This window comes from Rhinoderma darwinii, chromosome 1, assembly GCF_050947455.1.
Source record: "Rhinoderma darwinii isolate aRhiDar2 chromosome 1, aRhiDar2.hap1, whole genome shotgun sequence".
NCBI lineage: Eukaryota > Metazoa > Chordata > Amphibia > Anura > Rhinodermatidae > Rhinoderma > Rhinoderma darwinii.
In genome coordinates, this window is record NC_134687.1 from 3856937 (window position 1) to 3879305 (window position 22369).

The 22369-nt window shown below is 48.6% G+C and overlaps 1 protein-coding gene across 2 annotated transcripts in view; it reads right to left on the bottom strand.

The window, feature by feature from the left end:
* Positions 1 to 563: 563 nt before the first annotated feature.
* DCTN1 (dynactin subunit 1) overlaps positions 564 to 22369 on the bottom strand; it is a 50532-nt gene continuing 28726 nt past the window's right edge. The window contains exons 15-27 of one of the 2 annotated variants that reach the window (XM_075855480.1): positions 19193 to 19255; positions 16720 to 16869; positions 7352 to 7513; positions 7125 to 7256; positions 6926 to 7054; positions 6234 to 6376; positions 5929 to 6095; positions 5785 to 5799; positions 4679 to 4812; positions 3287 to 3470; positions 3135 to 3208; positions 2280 to 2369; positions 564 to 2056 (exon numbers count right to left, since the gene is read on the bottom strand). In XM_075855480.1, coding sequence (XP_075711595.1) covers positions 1919 to 2056; positions 2280 to 2369; positions 3135 to 3208; positions 3287 to 3470; positions 4679 to 4812; positions 5785 to 5799; positions 5929 to 6095; positions 6234 to 6376; positions 6926 to 7054; positions 7125 to 7256; positions 7352 to 7513; positions 16720 to 16869; positions 19193 to 19255 — 1581 coding nt within the window. In that variant the 3' untranslated portion in view covers positions 564 to 1918. The remainder of the gene's footprint in view (positions 2057 to 2279; positions 2370 to 3134; positions 3209 to 3286; positions 3471 to 4678; positions 4813 to 5784; positions 5800 to 5928; positions 6096 to 6233; positions 6377 to 6925; positions 7055 to 7124; positions 7257 to 7351; positions 7514 to 16719; positions 16870 to 19192; positions 19256 to 22369) is intronic. The other variant, XM_075855488.1, reaches the window with a different exon arrangement.

Genomic DNA, 22369 nt, shown 5'->3' on the forward strand with positions numbered 1-22369 from the left:
TCTCCAGCAGGAGGCGCTACCAACCCAGCTTTACCAGACTCCAGATAGGTATGGGGCGGGGGGGTTATGGAGCTCTACTCCCAAAAAAACATTTATTATGATGTGTGGTAAAGTCGGGTGACCTCCCCCAAAGGCAGTGACATAGGATTTACATGTCGACTATCACTCTGGAAAGCTGGGTGACAACCAGTACGGCTGCTATTACGGCTCCCAATGGGGCTGAAACCCAACTTTCCCAGAATCCTCACCGACAATTTGTTCTAGATATGTAGAGTTAAAGCCCCACATTGCTGTATAACTGCGAAGATTTCACGTTCAGGAGTCTGGGAGAGCTGGGTGACAACCACAACGCCGGCTATTACAGCATCCACAGACGCCGCCACCCAGCTTTCCAAGATGACTGGGAATGAAGAGGAGGTTTATCACTGGTGAGGAGTCTGGGAAAGCTGGGTGGCCGCCCCTGTGGGAGTTGAATCATCACCCAGCTTTCCCAGAAACAGAAATAATTACTGAAGACGCCGCGTGGAGAACTTGGGGAAGCAGAAACGTGACAGGAGGCGCAGTGAGAGCTCATCGTTTATTCACCAGTATAATGGATACAGCGGAGGAGAAGCTTCACCCAGGAAAGCTGCGCCAGTACAAGCAGGGGGCGGGGCACAAGCTGACCCCGCCCTACCGGAAAACACTTGTCATGTGATTGGAGGAGAGCAGTGGTCACATGAGAGAACAGACGTAGAAAGGCACTTTAAGAAGAACCGAAAAATGCAGAATGTTTAAGATGTTTGATACAATTGTTGCAGATAAGGGAACGCTGCATGGAATTAAAAGGGGCACTCCACCTTCAGCTGACTCCGCCCACTAGGTAGAAGCCGAACTCCCCGGTCTCCTGTGGATACGTCCAGACAGCAGAACTCTACTTACAGCATCTGCTCCATCCATGGAGTTTGCCTCCTTCCTTATAGGTGGAGAAGCCCTTTAAGGGGAGTCTCCGGCTAGATACTGAAAATGTCGGTTGGTTGAAGTTTTCCGTGAGCTCCTAAACCCGAAGATCTAATGTGACCATCGGCCGGGAGTCCACGATATAAACCACGCTGCACCCCGCTTCCCCGTGAGCTCTCTGCACTGACAGGAAGTGCTTCTAAGGACTCCTCCCAGCTATGCTGATTGGCTGAGAGAGCTCACATTTTGGCTAACCCTTAAGGAACAGGAAGTGCTACTAATAATTCCTCCGCGCTCTGCTGATTGGCTGAGACTGTTCCTTGCAGGGTGTGGGAGTGTCTTAGCCTATGGGCGGGGCTTCAGTACTTTGTCTAACAGAACGGACTGGTCTCAGATTTGCATATCTTACAATGGAGGACCGGTGAGTTTATATTTGAGGGGTGGGATGTTATTAAAAACACCAACCACAATGGCATATTTTGTATCTGGAGTTCCCCTTTAAGGTCACATAGGTGACCGGGCGGGATCACTGCTATGACGAAGTGCCTACGTGAAGTATAAGTGGCATGGTTACAACAGAGCATGCTGGGAGATCTGTAATCTGAAGCAAGTAACGAGACTCTTTAGTGTTTAACTTCTAGCGCCCCCTTGTGTTTACTTGCACAACTCGGCCATGATGAAGGTCGTACGGGACTGTGTTAATATCCCAAAGAGAAGACAGACGGGAACAGAGAGGCTTGTACATGGAGGGAATAGCGGAAGCCGGGCATCATCCAGCGACTTACCCCCCAGGGCCGCCATACAACGTCCACATAACAGGTTTAGCCACTGGGGGGGGGGACTTAGAATGTTTCGGGGCGCAGTTCTTGAATGTGATGTAAAGCATCCCATAAATAGTAAGTAAATGGAGTGACCGGCACTAGGACGGCGGGAGATGGACACAGGGGACACCGCGGGGGACGCTGACCTCACGACCTCCTCAGCAGATCAGCCGCTCGTGTAGATGGTGCAGCTGCTCGGGGGTTAAGACCAGCCGGTGGATTTGCCCCTGACCCGGCTGGCAGGGGAGGGTCACCTTACCGATGAACACGGTGTCTTCTCTCTTTTCCTCTTTGGCCTGGAGGAAAGAAAACAAAAATATATGTGAACCCTCATGGGGTGTCAATATGACGGGGTCACAGGGCTCCTGATTTATGGGGTGATGGTGCCGAGGGGCTCAGAGCAGCAGTCACATGTCCATGCAGCTCCATGCAACGTGTGCACATATAGTCCTATAGGACATCCAGGGTCAGGATTATTACATAACTGGGGGGACACTGGTCCCTGATCACGCTGCTCACCTTTATGAAGTCTGATGATGGGAACGTAGCAAAATCTGTTGGGACGTTTGCACCGGGGAACTGGGAAACTGTCTCCTTCAAGACTTCATCCTATCAACGAGAGAGAATAAAAAAAAAACTGGTGTGAGCGGTACAGCCACAAATTGTGTCATAGCCACGATGACATCACACTGATGTCATCCAGAGCAGGAGATTCTAGCAGTGTGATGTCATCCAGAGCAGGAGATTCTAGCAGTGTGATGTCATCCAGAGCAGGAGATTCTAGCAGTGTGATGTCATCCAGAGCAGGAGATTCTAGCAGTGTGATGTCATCCAGAGCAGGAGATTATAGCACACTGCTAGAATCTCCTGCTCTGGATGACATCACACTGCTATAGTCTCCTGCTCTGGATGACATCACACTGCTAGAATCTCCTGCTCTGGATGACATCACACTGCTATAGTCTCCTGCTCTGGATGACATCACACTGCTAGAATCTCCTGCTCTGGATGACATCACACTGCTAGAATCTCCTGCTCTGGATGACATCACACTGCTAGAATCTCCTGCTCTGGATGACATCACACTGCTATAGTCTCCTGCTCTGGATGACATCACACTGCTATGGATGACATCACACTGCTAGAATCTCCTGCTATGGATGACATCACACTGCTAGAATCTCCTGCTCTGGATGACATCACACTGCTAGAATCTCCTGCTCTGGATGACATCACACCGCTATAATCTCCTGCTCTGGATGACATCACACTGCTATAATATCCTGCTCTGGATGACATCACACTGCTATTATCTCTTGGTCCAGATGAGATCACACTCAGCAGGATGACATCACATTGATAGTTGACACCCACCTTCAGTTTGTCGATCGTGTCGCTCAGAGACTGTAGTCGGGCGGTCTGCTCCAGGAGCTGGGTGGCTGGGTTACCTGTGTGTGGATATGTAAACACATGGATAGGGCTCTATGACACCCCAGAGAACCTTCCCCTCCCCCAGCAGCACTTACCACCCTTCTTGTGTGTAACGTCCACCACTTTGGAGTTGGCGCTCATCTGTTGCAGGGTGTCCAGCAGCTGACTGGTCTTGCGGTACAGTGTGCCGGACATGGCCTCCTGCCGGTCCTTTGGAAGGGTCAGTTTGGGGATGTTGAGTGGAGGAAGCATAGACAGCTCCTCCTTCATGTGTTTAGCCTGCGGGAGGACACGCAGCAATTATAAAGCTATCACAGGATAATGACATTAATCCAGACTCTTCTGCCCAGTCATACGCTGTCCTATAAAAGGATCCGGGTATCTGGGAAAGCTGGGTGACTATCATTACCGTGGTCATAACGGCTTCCACAAGGGTTGTCACCCAGCTGTCCTTGTCTCCTGAATGACAAGTAGGCGTAATCATGCAGTAACACTTCCCACACACATACCCCAGAAAGCAGGCTTGCCATTCAGGGCTCGAGAAAAGCAGGATAAGCATCCCCTGGGGAGCGTAATGTGTAAAAGTCAATAGTCTGACTGCTGCGTGACATTGTGTAAAGCTACGCTGGAGAAGCCTCTGATGATGCAGAGACGAGCGGCTGATACAGAGACGAGCGGCTGATACAGAGACGAGCGGCTGCCCGGGGCTGGGATCACCGGACCCAGCAGTGATAAGACGACATCCACAGTCAAGAGAATCGGACAAGTCCTGCTTCATGCTGCTGCTTTCTGAGAGATAAGCGGCGCTGGAGAAGTGTCCCACAGCCATCATATATTTGAGGGGCTACTATATGTTCTTTACAGGGTGCCCGAGTTTTGAGGAGTTCTGTAAGATCCAGCAGAGACCTCATCGGGGGGGGGGGGGGGGGGGGCATTCGGTGGAAGCCTTTGAGCGCTGGATCATTGTTTATTCTGTTCTGTCTGCACCCCAACTTGTGGTCCTCTCTGGGGCCCGGACCAAATCTGCCAGTGACACATTGCTAGACTCAGTAATCGCGGGTGGTGGGGGGGTCACTTCATATCTCGGGCGGTGTACCCCCTAGAACCGTGAGAGATCACCAGCTGAAAACAGTCAGGAATGGAAGCTGCATAACATATCCCATCCCCGACTGCGTCTTTTACTGGTGATATCTCCGGCTGCGTCACATATAAAGCTGCGATCCTGGTGCCGTATGAAAGATTAGAATCTCAGCTGTCATGCGGCACCAGAACCAGACATGTGGATACTTGCGGTTCCCCCCTTCCCTCCAGCTTCAGTCCCTCACACGAAGCCGCATTTAGACTCAGCACCCTTGCCTTAGTAACCGTGAGTGCACAAGGAGCCCCCTAGTGGCAGGTTTTCAAACAGGTTTTTTTGAGTGGAAAACACGGTTACGGGAAGGATCCTTGGGACGCCGTGCGTTGCGAGTCACATGCTCCGCTCTCACCTTTAGCCGGTTGTTCTCGTGTTTCAGGTGCTTCATGGAGAGGCGCAGGGTGTCGATCTGCTGGAGCAGCAGGGGGGAATCTTTGACTTGAACTGGGCCGGAGCCATTGAGCAGGGACTGGTTGGCTGGAACACCTGGTACAGGAGAGGAACAGTCAGAGGGTAGGAAGGAAACCATCAGGAGGGGGCAGGGCTGCACATGTTTGACTCCTGGGACCACCCCCGACTGCACAGGATGGATAGACTCTGCAGGGGTGCTGCATGCGGAACACGACGGAATGAACAATAATACACATTATATGGCGCCGCTGCTCGTCAGGTCTACAGAAAACATGGAGAAACTTTACTTAGACAATGTTTTATACTCCAGTCACACCCTATGCTGCACCACATGTAAAATATAGCATCTGCTGCTGCTTGTGAGTTACATTGCTCCAATCACATCCAAAGATGCAATACATTCAAATTACAGTCTTTATATTGATTTTGGGTTATTTTGTTTTTTGCACTCCAGTCACATTCAAAGCTGCAGTACACTTATTCTACACTGATTTTATTACATCAGGTCAAAACAGCAATCACATCCAAAGTTGCAGCACAAACAAAAGACTACTGGTTGCTGCTTTGAATGTGTCTGGAGTTGATGTATATTCCGCAGGCAGTCATGTGATGATTACAGATGATCGCACGCATTAGATATCGGTCAGCTGATCTCACGACAATCCAATGTGTGCGCAGACCCTCCCCCAACACCCTGAGGGGAGACGAGGTCACACGTCTAATATGGTTTAATCGGGGAGATAAGCGGAGCCAGGAGTCAGACAACCGCTTATCTCCATCTTCAGTTGTAATAAGATGCACGGTGCTGATTTGTGAATGTTGCTCTGAATAGAACTGGAGTAGGGGGGGATTAATGCAGCTCTGGATGTGACAGGAGTAAGAGATTTGTAAATGCAGCTGTGGATGTATCTGGAGTATAAGGCACAATGTAAAGTAATCAGTGTATTGGATTTGCTGATGGGAGACCCCTGAACCCTCCTTGATCCGCAGGGGGATGGGATGTGATGATGCATGCAGCCGGGGGGGGCGTTGCGTGCAGTACTATACCTCTCTGCTCTTCCTCTATCGGGTGTACAGAGAAGAGAGAGCGGCGCAGGAAGAGGTCAGCCGGGCGACAGAGGGAGAGAGAGGGCGATCATTAAGAAAATAAATCACCCACCATCCCCTCCCCCACAGCGTATCATCACTTACCTCCAGCAATACCGGACACGATAGACCCCACGCCGGACGATGGGGATCCGCGCAGGCCCTCGATGGTGCGCTTGGATTGGTTGTTCAGCCGCTGGCGGAGCTCCGCCTTCTCCGACTCCAGCTGGTCAATGTCGGCCTGTAGAGCGTCCATCGTCTCCTCAAACTCCCTGTACAGGACATTATGTGTCAGCGGGCAGGAGCACTCCCATCATCCGCAGCTGAAGATACTATTCAGCAACACGGCCGCCAGGCAGCAGTACGGGCGACGTGTCACTGCCGGGTGATGGGGCACTGGTCACACTTACTTCTCCTTCTTCTTCAGCACCGTCTGCGTCTCCTCCTGCTTTGTCTGGATCTTCTCCACTCGGTCGTCGGCTTCTTTTGAGGCGCTGTCCAATTTTTTCTCCAGAAGACTCAGCCGCACGTTGGCTTCACTCAGCTCCTCGCCCTGAGAACGGAAACATGGAAAAGAGAGAACAATTGTGGGAGATGTAGTGTTTCCTGCTGCTGCACAGCATTGTGGGAGATGTAGTGTTTCCTGCTGCTGCACAGCATTGTGGGAGATGTAGTGTTTCCTGCTGCTGCACAGCATTGTGGAAGATGTAGTGTTTCCTGCTGCTGCACAGCATTGTGGGAGATGTAGTGTTTCCTGCTGCTGCGCAGCATTGTGGGAGATGTAGTGTTTCCTGCTGCTGCACAGCATTGTGGGAGATGCAGTGTTTCCTGCTGCTGCACAGCATTGTGGGAGATGTAGTGTTTCCTGCTGCTGCACAGCATTGTGGGAGATGTAGTGTTTCCTGCTGCTGCACAGCATTGTGGGAGATGTAGTGTTTCCTGCTGCTGCATAGCATTGTGGGAGATGTAGCGTTTCCTGCTGCATAGCATTGTGGGAGATGTAGTGTTACCTGGTGCTGCATAGCATTGTGGGAGATGTAGCGTTTCCTGCTGCATAGCATTGTGGGAGATGTAGTGTCACCTGGTGCCGTCCAGCACTCACCTTTATCTTCAGAGACTTCTTCACCTCTTTAATGACCGTCTCCCGGTCTTCTAACTTTAAGCCTAATCCCTCAGCATCGGTAATCTCGTCTCGCAGGGCGGCTGCTCGCTGCTCTACAGGAGGAGGAGACTGGAAAGAGACGGACAGGTTACAGGGAGCCGCCCCCGTGATAAGCCCCTCCCCCTCAGTGACTGCGCACCTTGCTCTGAGGCTTCTCGGCGTCGTATTCGCCTTCCTGCATGGCGGTGGCCATCTTGTTCATGGTGGCGATCAGGATGGCGCAGGACTGGCGGAGGCACTCGTAGGGGTTGCTGCCTTGTGTGCCATAAATCTACAGGACGAGGAAGAAGACATCAGTGTTCTGTACAACAACGCTCAATAAAGTTATTCTTGTTACAACAGTGGTCACCCGGATCTCACCCGCACCTGCTCTGTAGCTTTAAAGGCCACGTCCTCCAGTTTAACAGCCTGCAGCCCTTCATTCTCTCCGAGAGGGGCGATCATCTGCGCCCCTGCGGCCGCCACCTCCTGGAAGACCGCCACCACCCACCGCAGATGCTTACGGCAGTCTAAGAGAGTCTCAGAGACCTGCGAGACATAAAAGAGACCGGAATGATGAGGATCATACTGCGAGACCTACAGAAAGGGTCATCAGTAAGAGCAGTCACACTATGGACCCTCTACTGTAAGAGCAGTCACACTGTGGACCCTCTACTGTAAGAGCAGTCACACTGTGGACCCTCTACTGTAAGAGCAGTCACACTGTGGACCCTCTACTGTAAGAGCAGTCACACTATGGACCCTCTACTGTAAGAGCAGTCACACTATGGACCCTCTACTGTAAGAGCAGTCACACTATGGACCCTCTACTGTAAGAGCAGTCACACTATGGACCCTCTACTGTAAGAGCAGTCACACTATGGACCCTCTACTGTAAGAGCAGTCACACTATGGACCCTCTACTGTAAGAGCAGTCACACTATGGAACCTCTACTGTAAGATCAGTCACACTATGGAACCTCTACTGTAAGAGCAGTCACACTATGGAACCTCTACTGTAAGAGCAGTCACACTATGGACCCTCTACTGTAAGAGCAGTCACACTATGGAACCTCTACTGTAAGAGCAGCCACACTATGGAACCTCTACTGTAAGAGCAGTCACACTATGGAACCTCTACTGTAAGAGCAGTCACACTATGGAGCCTCTACTGTAAGAGCAGTCACACTATGGAACCTCTACTGTAAGAGCAGTCACACTATGGAACCTCTACTGTAAGAGCAGTCACACTATGGAGCCTCTACTGTAAGATCAGTCACACTATGGAACCCTCTACTGTAAGATCAGTCACACTATGGACCCTCTACTGTAAGAGCAGTCACACTATGGAACCTCTACTGTAAGAGCAGTCACACTATGGAACCTCTACTGTAAGAGCAGTCACACTATGGAACCTCTACTGTAAGAGCAGTCACACTATGGAACCTCTACTGTAAGAGCAGTCACACTATGGAGCCTCTACTGTAAGAGCAGTCACACTATGGAGCCTCTACTGTAAGAGCAGTCACACTATGGAGCCTCTACTGTAAGAGCAGTCACACTATGGAGCCTCTACTGTAAGAGCAGTCACACTATGGAGCCTCTACTGTAAGAGCAGTCACACTATGGAGCCTCTACTGTAAGAGCAGTCACACTATGGAACCTCTACTGTAAGAGCAGTCACACTATGGAACCTCTACTGTAAGAGCAGTCACACTATGGAACCTCTACTGTAAGAGCAGGCACACTATGGAACCTCTACTGTAAGAGCAGGCACACTATGGAACCTCTACTGTAAGAGCAGGCACACTATGGAACCTCTACTGTAAGAGCAGGCACACTATGGAGCCACTACTGTAAGAGCAGTCACACTATGGAACCTCTACTGTAAGATCTGTCACACTATGGAGCCTCTACTGTAAGAGCGGTCACACTATGGAGCCTCTACTGTAAGAGCGGTCACACTATGGAACCTCTACTGTAAGATCAGTCAGACTATGGAACCTCTACTGTAAGATCAGCCACACTATGGAGCCTCTACTGTAAGATCAGTCACACTATGGAACCTCTACTGTAAGATCAGTCACACTATGGAGCCTCTACTGTAAGATCAGTCACACTATGGAACCTCTACTGTAAGATCAGTCACACTATGGAGCCTCTACTGTAAGAGCAGCCACACTATGGAACCTCTACTGTAAGAGCAGCCACACTATGGAACCTCTACTGTAAGAGCAGTCACACTATGGAACCTCTACTGTAAGAGCAGTCACACTATGGAGCCTCTACTGTAAGAGCAGCCACACTATGGAACCTCTACTGTAAGAGCAGTCACACTATGGAACCTCTACTGTAAGAGCAGTCACACTATGGACCCTCTACTGTAAGATCAGTCACACTATGGACCCTCTACTGTAAGATCAGTCACACTATGGAGCCTCTACTGTAAGAGCAGTCACACTATGGAACCTCTACTGTAAGAGCAGTCACACTATGGAGTCTCTACTGTAAGAGCAGTCACACTATGGAACCTCTACTGTAAGAGCAGTCACACTATGGAGCCTCTACTGTAAGAGCGGTCACACTATGGAACCTCTACTGTAAGAGCGGTCACACTGTGGACCCACTACTGTAAGAGCAGTCACACTATGGAACCTCTACTGTAAGATCAGTCACACTATGAAGCCTCTACTGTAAGAGCAGTCACACTATAGAACCTCTAATGTAAGAGCAGTCACACTATGGAGCCTCTACTGTAAGAGCAGTCACACTATGGAACCTCTACTGTAAGAGCAGTCACACTATGGAGCCTCTACTGTAAGAGCAGTCACACTATGGAACCTCTACTGTAAGAGCAGTCACACAATGGAACCTCTACTGTAAGAGCAGTCACACAATGGAACCTCTACTGTAAGATCAGTCACACTATGGACCCTCTACTGTAAGATCAGTCACACTATGGAACCTCTACTGTAAGAGCAGCCACACTATGGAACCTCTACTGTAAGAGCAGTCACACTATGGAACCTCTACTGTAAGATCAGTCACACTATGGAGCCACTACTGTAAGAGCAGCCACACTATGGAACCTCTACTGTAAGATCAGTCACACTATGGAACCTCTACTGTAAGATCAGTCACACTATGGAGCCACTACTGTAAGATCAGTCACACTATGGAACCTCTACTGTAAGATCAGTCACACTATGGAGCCTCTACTGTAAGAGCAGTCACACTATGGAACCTCTACTGTAAGAGCAGTCACTCTATGGAACCTCTACTGTAAGAGCAGTCACACTATGGAGCCTCTACTGTAAGATCAGTCACACTATGGAACCTCTACTGTAAGAGCAGTCACACTATGGAACCTCTACTGTAAGAGAAGTCACACTATGGAGCCTCTACTGTAAGAGCAGTCACACTATGGAGCCTCTACTGTAAGAGCAGTCACACTATGGAGCCTCTACTGTAAGAGCAGTCACACTATGGAACCTCTACTGTAAGAGCAGTCACGCTATGGAACCTCTACTGTAAGAGCAGTCACGCTATGGAACCTCTACTGTAAGAGCAGTCACACTATGGAACCTCTACTGTAAGAGCAGTCACACTATGGAACGCTCTACTGTAAGAGCAGTCACACTATGGAACCTCTACTGTAAGAGAAGTCACATTATGGAACCTCTACTGTAAGAGCAGTCACGCTATGGAACCTCTACTGTAAGAGCAGTCACACTATGGAACCCTCTACTGTAAGAGCAGTCACACTATGGAACCTCTACTGTAAGAGCAGTCACACTATGGAACCTCTACTGTAAGATCAGTCACACTATGGAGCCACTACTGTAAGAACAGTCACACTATGGAGCCTCTACTGTAAGAGCAGTCACACTATGGAACCTCTACTGTAAGAACAGTCACACTATGGAACCCTCTACTGTAAGAGCAGTCACACTATGGAACCTCTACTGTAAGAGCAGTCACACTATGGAACCTCTACTGTAAGAGCGGTCACACTATGGAACCTCTACTGTAAGAGCGGTCACACTATGGAACCTCTACTGTAAGAGCAGTCACACTATGGAGCCTCTACTGTAAGATCAGTCACACTATGGACCCTCTACTGTAAGATCGGTCACACTATGGACCCTCTACTGTAAGATCGGTCACACTATGGAACGCTCTACTGTAAGAGCAGTCACACTATGGAACCTCTACTGTAAGAGAAGTCACATTATGGAACCTCTACTGTAAGAGCAGTCACACTATGGAACCCTCTACTGTAAGAGCAGTCACACTATGGACCCTCTACTGTAAGAGAAGTCACACTATGGAACCTCTACTGTAAGATCGGTCACACTATGGAACGCTCTACTGTAAGAGCAGTCACACTATGGAACCTCTACTGTAAGAGCAGTCACGCTATGGAACCTCTACTGTAAGAGCAGTCACACTATGGAACCCTCTACTGTAAGAGCAGTCACACTATGGACCCTCTACTGTAAGAGAAGTCACACTATGGAACCTCTACTGTCAGAGCAGTCACACTATGGAACCTCTACTGTAAGAGCAGTCACACTATGGAACCTCTACTGTAAGATCAGTCACACTATGGAGCCACTACTGTAAGAACAGTCACACTATGGAGCCACTACTGTAAGAACAGTCACACTATGGAGCCTCTACTGTAAGATCAGTCACACTATGGAACCTCTACTGTAAGAGCAGTCACACTATGGAACCTCTACTGTAAGATCAGTCACACTATGGAGCCACTACTGTAAGAACAGTCACACTATGGAGCCACTACTGTAAGAACAGTCACACTATGGAGCCTCTACTGTAAGAGCAGTCACACTATGGAACCCTCTACTGTAAGAGCAGTCACACTATGGAACCTCTACTGTAAGAGCAGTCACACTATGGAACCTCTACTGTAAGAGCGGTCACACTATGGAACCTCTACTGTAAGAGCAGTCACACTATGGAACCTCTACTGTAAGATCAGTCACACTATGGAGCCACTACTGTAAGAACAGTCACACTATGGAACCTCTACTGTAAGAGCAGGCACACTATGGAACCTCTACTGTAAGAGCAGGCACACTATGGAGCCTCTACTGTAAGAGCAGTCACACTATGGAGCCTCTACTGTAAGAGCAGTCACACTATGGAGCCTCTACTGTAAGAGCAGTCACACTATGGAACCTCTACTGTAAGAGCAGTCACACTATGGAACCTCTACTGTAAGAGCAGTCACACTATGGAACCTCTACTGTAAGAGCAGGCACACTATGGAACCTCTACTGTAAGAGCAGGCACACTATGGAACCTCTACTGTAAGAGCAGGCACACTATGGAACCTCTACTGTAAGAGCAGGCACACTATGGAGCCACTACTGTAAGAGCAGTCACACTATGGAACCTCTACTGTAAGATCTGTCACACTATGGAGCCTCTACTGTAAGAGCGGTCACACTATGGAGCCTCTACTGTAAGAGCAGTCACACTATGGAACCTCTACTGTAAGATCAGTCAGACTATGGAACCTCTACTGTAAGATCAGCCACACTATGGAGCCTCTACTGTAAGATCAGTCACACTATGGAACCTCTACTGTAAGATCAGTCACACTATGGAGCCTCTACTGTAAGATCAGTCACACTATGGAACCTCTACTGTAAGATCAGTCACACTATGGAGCCTCTACTGTAAGAGCAGCCACACTATGGAACCTCTACTGTAAGAGCAGCCACACTATGGAACCTCTACTGTAAGAGCAGTCACACTATGGAACCTCTACTGTAAGAGCAGTCACACTATGGAGCCTCTACTGTAAGAGCAGCCACACTATGGAACCTCTACTGTAAGAGCAGTCACACTATGGAACCTCTACTGTAAGAGCAGTCACACTATGGACCCTCTACTGTAAGATCAGTCACACTATGGACCCTCTACTGTAAGATCAGTCACACTATGGAGCCTCTACTGTAAGAGCAGTCACACTATGGAACCTCTACTGTAAGAGCAGTCACACTATGGAGTCTCTACTGTAAGAGCAGTCACACTATGGAACCTCTACTGTAAGAGCAGTCACACTATGGAGCCTCTACTGTAAGAGCGGTCACACTATGGAACCTCTACTGTAAGAGCGGTCACACTGTGGACCCACTACTGTAAGAGCAGTCACACTATGGAACCTCTACTGTAAGATCAGTCACACTATGAAGCCTCTACTGTAAGAGCAGTCACACTATAGAACCTCTAATGTAAGAGCAGTCACACTATGGAGCCTCTACTGTAAGAGCAGTCACACTATGGAACCTCTACTGTAAGAGCAGTCACACTATGGAGCCTCTACTGTAAGAGCAGTCACACTATGGAACCTCTACTGTAAGAGCAGTCACACAATGGAACCTCTACTGTAAGAGCAGTCACACAATGGAACCTCTACTGTAAGATCAGTCACACTATGGACCCTCTACTGTAAGATCAGTCACACTATGGAACCTCTACTGTAAGAGCAGCCACACTATGGAACCTCTACTGTAAGAGCAGTCACACTATGGAACCTCTACTGTAAGATCAGTCACACTATGGAGCCACTACTGTAAGAGCAGCCACACTATGGAACCTCTACTGTAAGATCAGTCACACTATGGAACCTCTACTGTAAGATCAGTCACACTATGGAGCCACTACTGTAAGATCAGTCACACTATGGAACCTCTACTGTAAGATCAGTCACACTATGGAGCCTCTACTGTAAGAGCAGTCACACTATGGAACCTCTACTGTAAGAGCAGTCACTCTATGGAACCTCTACTGTAAGAGCAGTCACACTATGGAGCCTCTACTGTAAGATCAGTCACACTATGGAACCTCTACTGTAAGAGCAGTCACACTATGGAACCTCTACTGTAAGAGAAGTCACACTATGGAGCCTCTACTGTAAGAGCAGTCACACTATGGAGCCTCTACTGTAAGAGCAGTCACACTATGGAGCCTCTACTGTAAGAGCAGTCACACTATGGAACCTCTACTGTAAGAGCAGTCACGCTATGGAACCTCTACTGTAAGAGCAGTCACGCTATGGAACCTCTACTGTAAGAGCAGTCACACTATGGAACCTCTACTGTAAGAGCAGTCACACTATGGAACGCTCTACTGTAAGAGCAGTCACACTATGGAACCTCTACTGTAAGAGAAGTCACATTATGGAACCTCTACTGTAAGAGCAGTCACGCTATGGAACCTCTACTGTAAGAGCAGTCACACTATGGAACCCTCTACTGTAAGAGCAGTCACACTATGGAACCTCTACTGTAAGAGCAGTCACACTATGGAACCTCTACTGTAAGATCAGTCACACTATGGAGCCACTACTGTAAGAACAGTCACACTATGGAGCCTCTACTGTAAGAGCAGTCACACTATGGAACCTCTACTGTAAGAACAGTCACACTATGGAACCCTCTACTGTAAGAGCAGTCACACTATGGAACCTCTACTGTAAGAGCAGTCACACTATGGAACCTCTACTGTAAGAGCGGTCACACTATGGAACCTCTACTGTAAGAGCGGTCACACTATGGAACCTCTACTGTAAGAGCAGTCACACTATGGAGCCTCTACTGTAAGATCAGTCACACTATGGACCCTCTACTGTAAGATCGGTCACACTATGGACCCTCTACTGTAAGATCGGTCACACTATGGAACGCTCTACTGTAAGAGCAGTCACACTATGGAACCTCTACTGTAAGAGAAGTCACATTATGGAACCTCTACTGTAAGAGCAGTCACACTATGGAACCCTCTACTGTAAGAGCAGTCACACTATGGACCCTCTACTGTAAGAGAAGTCACACTATGGAACCTCTACTGTAAGATCGGTCACACTATGGAACGCTCTACTGTAAGAGCAGTCACACTATGGAACCTCTACTGTAAGAGCAGTCACGCTATGGAACCTCTACTGTAAGAGCAGTCACACTATGGAACCCTCTACTGTAAGAGCAGTCACACTATGGACCCTCTACTGTAAGAGAAGTCACACTATGGAACCTCTACTGTCAGAGCAGTCACACTATGGAACCTCTACTGTAAGAGCAGTCACACTATGGAACCTCTACTGTAAGATCAGTCACACTATGGAGCCACTACTGTAAGAACAGTCACACTATGGAGCCACTACTGTAAGAACAGTCACACTATGGAGCCTCTACTGTAAGATCAGTCACACTATGGAACCTCTACTGTAAGAGCAGTCACACTATGGAACCTCTACTGTAAGATCAGTCACACTATGGAGCCACTACTGTAAGAACAGTCACACTATGGAGCCACTACTGTAAGAACAGTCACACTATGGAGCCTCTACTGTAAGAGCAGTCACACTATGGAACCCTCTACTGTAAGAGCAGTCACACTATGGAACCTCTACTGTAAGAGCAGTCACACTATGGAACCTCTACTGTAAGAGCGGTCACACTATGGAACCTCTACTGTAAGAGCAGTCACACTATGGAACCTCTACTGTAAGATCAGTCACACTATGGAGCCACTACTGTAAGAACAGTCACACTATGGAACCTCTACTGTAAGAGCAGGCACACTATGGAACCTCTACTGTAAGAGCAGGCACACTATGGAACCTCTACTGTAAGAGCAGTCACACTATGGAACCTCTACTGTAAGAGAAGTCACACTATGGAGCCACTACTGTAAGAACAGTCACACTATGGAACCCTCTACTGTAAGAGCAGTCACACTATGGAACCTCTACTGTAAGAGCAGTCACACTATGGAACCTCTACTGTAAGAGCGGTCACACTATGGAACCTCTACTGTAAGAGCAGTCACACTATGGAACCTCTACTGTAAGAGCAGTCACACTATGGAACCTCTACTGTAAGAGCGGTCACACTATGGAACCTCTACTGTAAGAGCAGTCACAATATGGACCCTCTACTGTAAGATCAGTCACACTATGGACCCTCTACTGTAAGATCAGTCACACTATGGACCCTCTACTGTAAGATCGGTCACACTATGGAACCTCTACTGTAAGAGCAGTCACACTATGGAGCCTCTACTGTAAGAGCAGTCACACTATGGAACCTCTACTGTAAGTGCAGTCACACTATGGAACCTCTACTGTAAGATCAGTCACACTATGGACCCTCTACTGTAAGATCAGTCACACTATGGAACCTCTACTGTAAGAGCAGTCACACTATGGAACCTCTACTGTAAGAGCAGTCACACTATGGAACCTCTACTGTAAGAGCAGTCACACTATGGAACCTCTACTGTAAGAGCAGTCACACTATGGAACCTCTACTGTAAGAGCAGTCACACTATGGAGCCTCTACTGTAAGATCAGTCACACTATGGAACCTCTACTGTAAGAGCAGTCACACTATGGAATCTCTACTGTAAGAGCAGTCACACTATGGAGCCTCTACTGTAAGATCAGTCACACTATGGAACCTCTACTGTAAGAGCAGTCACACTATGGAACCTCTACTGTAAGAGCAGTCACACTATGGAACCTCTACTGTAAGAGCAGTCACACTATGGAACCTCTACTGTAAGAGCAGTCACACTATGGAACCTCTACTGTAAGAGCAGTCACACTATGGAACCTCTACAGGACTCCTGCACTCCCGCATCTATCGGACATTTAGGTTTTATCCTGTGAATATGACATAAATGTCCATGGTAGGAGAACCCCTTTAACTGACTGTATTCACCTGCTGACCAAAGCTGAGGGCTGCTGGTATCCCGGCCGCCTCCGTGCCAGGCATCCTGCGCCGTATCTTCTTGCAGAACTGGCGGATGTCGCTGCAGGACGTCTCCATGTCCTTCAAGAGGATGGCGAAGTCTGATGCCTCTTGTGCAAGCTGACACATGGGAAACAACAGAAGGAAAGTTAAAGCAAAGTGGTGGTTGTATTGGTGGTGGTAACTAGTGTAGTGGTAATGGTGGCAGTACCAGTGGGTATAGTAGCAGGGGGTATAGTAGTAGCTGTGTAGAGGTAGGTATAATAATAGCAGAAGTTATGGTAAATAGAAGGGTGATGGGAGTAGGGGTGATGGGAGTAGAGGTGATGGGTGGAGTGGCGATGGGTGGAGTGGTGATGGGTGGAGTGGTGATGGGAGGAGTGGTGATGGGAGGAGTGGTGATGGGTGTAGTGATGATGGGTGGAGTGGTGATGGGTGGAGTGGTGATGGGTGGAGTGGTGATGGGTGGAGTGGTGATGGGTGGAGTGGTGATGGGTGGAGTGGTGATGGGTGGAGTGGTGATGGGTGGAGTGGTGATGGGTGGAGTGGTGATGGGTGGAGTGGTGATGGGTGGAGTGGTGATGGGTGGAGTGGTGATGGGTGGAGTGGTGATGGGTGGAGTGGTGATGGGTGGAGTGGTGATGGGAGTAGGGGTGATGGGAGTAGGGGTGATGGGTGCAGTGGTGATGGGTGCAGTGGTGATGGGTGCAGTGGTGATGGGTGTAGTGGTGATGGGTGTAGTGATGATGGGAGTAGTGATGATGGGTGCAGTGGTGATGGGTGCAGTGATGATGGGTGTAGTGGTGATGGTGGTGTCAGTAGTTGTGGTGGCAGCTGTAGTACCAGTGCTGGAGGGTAAGTGGGTGCTGGGTATGGTAATGGGGACATAAGTAATAAAACCTCTTTGGGGTCTTTCTTCTCATTATTTCATTGCCCTGATGTACTTCACAATACTGGACATTATATAGAGGAAAAGGGATGCGGAAAAGAGAAACGCGGGCAAGAAGTGGAGGTACTCGATGTCTATTAATAGATCGGCAGTGGTAATTGTGGGGTACCATAGAGGGATAGGGTGAGCGGTCCCCATTGGAAGGTATACAAAGCTTTATAGAAAATGCCACATGGTGGAGGGGGCGCCGGCAGCGCTCGCTGGAAAACATTCTCTCTCTTTTACATGGAGCTGGAACGTGGCCGTGATTAGTGGCACAGGGACCGGAGAGCCAGCGCTGCTGTATTAGAGCTTCTCCTATTACGTTGTATTCCCAGCAGACCTGTCAGCGTCCGCCCAGATTTCAGGCAATGATCACAGTGAGAAATTATGGAGAAGCAAAGCAGAACTCCAGCAGTGATGAGTCGCTCCCACTCCTGAAGCGCGTCAGGCAGAAATCACAGCATCTCCGCGGTGGTATCGGAGGAGATCGGTTACGTGTTACCGCTCTCTCCCCACACGATCGCTGCGTGCAGATCATCAGCTGCGGTATATGCACCCGGCATACATGGCGCCGGCTTCCACGGAGCAGCGTAACTTCTCACTAGTCTGGTGTGATTACCCCGAGGTGCAAACGCTGAGAATTAAGAACAACTAGGCAAATACAGCCACGAGCGAGTATCACTATCCCTCGATGAGGCTGACCCTGACCCACAGCCCGAATTGTCCCGACGCGCGTTTCGCTGATGTCATCCCCTTTCCCCAATATAATGGGGACAGAAGTAATAGTAGTGGGGGGAATATAGAGGTAATGGTGGCCGCTCGACTAGTACTGGTGGTGGATATAGTGATAATGGTGGTAGTAGTGTACACTATATAATGATGGTGGTAGTAGTGTACACTATATAACGAGGGTGGTAGTAGTAGTAGTGTACACTATATAATGAGGGTGGTAGTAGTAGTGTACACTATATAATGATGGTGGTGGTAGTAGTAGTAGTGTACACTATATAACGAGGGTGGTAGTAGTAGTAGTGTACACTATATAATGAGGGTGGTAGTAGTAGTGTACACTATATAATGATGGTGGTGGTAGTGATGGTAGATATAGTGGTTGTATTGGTGTATATAGTGATGATGGTGGTAGTAGTAGTGTACACTATATAATGATGGTGGTGGTGGTGGTAGTAGTAGTGTACACTATATAATGATGGTGGTGGTAGTGATGGTAGATATAGTGGTTGTATTGATGTATGGAGAGATGGTGGTGGTAGTAGTAGTGTACACTATATAATGAGGGTGGTAGTAGTGATGGTAGATATAGTGGTTGTATTGGTGTATGTAGGGATAGTGGTGGTAGTAGTAGTAGTAGTAATCGACTAGTGGTAACATTAGACCATCAAAGCCGCGTGTCCTGTATTATGACACTAGATGGGAATCCTCTGTGCGCCGGTGATTGTTACTACATAGATTTACTTCCTGTTCTGATTGTTTGGGGGCAGTGGGGTGACTCACATGTAGGAAGGCGCGAAGTCTGCTCACTTCTACCCCCATACAGTCCAGAGCGCTCTGTGTGAACTGCAGGAGAGAAGAGAGAGATTATATCACACCCTGGACCGAGAAGACGTCACCCGGCAGTCATAATATACCACACACACAGGACATCACCCCGCAGTCATAATATACCACACACACAGCACATCACCCCGCAGTCATAATATACCACACACACAGCACATCACCCCGCAGTCATAATATACCACACACAGGACATCACCCGCAGTCATAATATACCACACACACAGGACGTCACCCCGCAGTCATAATATACCACACACAGGACATCACCCGCAGTCATAATATACCACACACACAGGACATCACCCCGCAGTCATAATATACCACACACACAGGACATCACCCGCAGTCATAATATACCACACACACACAGGACGTCACCCCGCAGTCATAATATACCACACACAGGACATCACCCGCAGTCATAATATACCACAGACAGGACATCACCCGCAGTCATAATATACCACACACACAGGACATCACCCGCAGTCATAATATACCACACACACAGGACGTCACCCGCAGTCATAATATACCACACACACAGGACGTCACCCCGCAGTCATAATATACCACACACACAGGACGTCACCCGCAGTCATAATATACCACACACACAGGACGTCACCCCGCAGTCATAATATACCACACACACAGGACGTCACCCGCAGTCATAATATACCACACACAGGACATCACCCGCAGTCATAATATACCACACACACAGGACATCACCCGCAGCCATAATATACCACACACACAGGACATCACCCGCAGCCATAATATACCACACACACAGGACATCACCCGCAGTCATAATATACCACACACACAGGACATCACCCGCAGTCATAATATACCACACACAGGACATCACCCGCAGTCATAATATACCACACACACAGGACATCACCCGCAGTCATAATATACCACACACACAGGACATCACCCCGCAGTCATAATATACCACACACACACAGGACATCACCCGCAGTCATAATATACCACACACAGGACATCACCCGCAGTCATAATATACCACACACACAGGACGTCACCCCGCAGTCATAATATACCACACACACAGGACGTCACCCGCAGTCATAATATACCACACACAGGACATCACCCGCAGTCATAATATACCACACACACAGGACATCACCCGCAGCCATAATATACCACACACACAGGACATCACCCGCAGCCATAATATACCACACACACAGGACATCACCCGCAGTCATAATATACCACACACACAGGACATCACCCGCAGTCATAATATACCACACACAGGACATCACCCGCAGTCATAATATACCACACACACAGGACATCACCCGCAGTCATAATATACCACACACACAGGACATCACCCCGCAGTCATAATATACCACACACACACAGGACATCACCCGCAGTCATAATATACCACACACAGGACATCACCCGCAGTCATAATATACCACACACACAGGACATCACCCCGCAGTCATAATATACCACACACAGGACATCACCCGCAGTCATAATATACCACACACACACAGGACATCACCCGCAGCCATAATATACCACACACACAGGACATCACCCGCAGCCATAATATACCACACACACAGGACATCACCCGCAGCCATAATATACCACACACACAGGACATCACCCGCAGTCATAATATACCACACACACAGGACATCACCCGCAGTCATAATATACCACACACACAGGACATCACCCGCAGTCATAATATACCACACACACACAGGACATCACCCGCAGTCATAATATACCACACACACAGGACATCACCCGCAGTCATAATATACCACACACACAGGACATCACCCGCAGTCATAATATACCACACACACAGGACATCACCCGCAGTCATAATATACCACACACACAGGACATCACCCGCAGTCATAATATACCACACACACAGGACATCACCCCGCAGTCATAATATACCACACACACAGGACATCACCCGCAGTCATAATATACCACACACACAGGACATCACCCGCAGTCATAATATACCACACACACAGGACATCACCCGCAGTCATAATATACCACACACAGGACATCACCCCGCAGTCATAATATACCACACACACAGGACATCACCCGCAGTCATAATATACCACACACAGGACATCACCCGCAGTCATAATATACCACACACACAGGACATCACCCGCAGTCATAATATACCACACACAGGACATCACCCGCAGTCATAATATACCACACACACAGGACATCACCCCGCAGTCATAATATACCACACACACAGGACATCACCCGCAGTCATAATATACCACACACACACAGGACATCACCCGCAGTCATAATATACCACACACACAGGACATCACCCCGCAGTCATAATATACCACACACAGGACATCACCCGCAGTCATAATATACCACACACAGGACATCACCCGCAGTCATAATATACCACACACACACAGGACATCACCCGCAGTCATAATATACCACACACACAGGACATCACCCCGCAGTCATAATATACCACACACACACAGGACATCACCCGCAGTCATAATATACCACACACACACAGGACATCACCCGCAGTCATAATATACCACACACAGGACATCACCCGCAGTCATAATATACCACACACACAGGACATCACCCCGCAGTCATAATATACCACACACAGGACATCACCCGCAGTCATAATATACCACACACAGGACATCACCCGCAGTCATAATATACCACACACACAGGACGTCACCCGGCAGTCATAATATACCACACACACAGGACATCACCCGCAGTCATAATATACCACACACACAGGACATCACCCGCAGTCATAATATACCACACACACAGGACATCACCCGCAGTCATAATATACCACACACACAGGACATCACCCGCAGTCATAATATACCACACACACAGGACATCACCCGCAGTCATAATATACCACACACACAGGACATCACCCGCAGTCATAATATACCACACACAGGACATCACCCCGCAGTCATAATATACCACACACACAGGACATCACCCCGCAGTCATAATATACCACACACACAGGACATCACC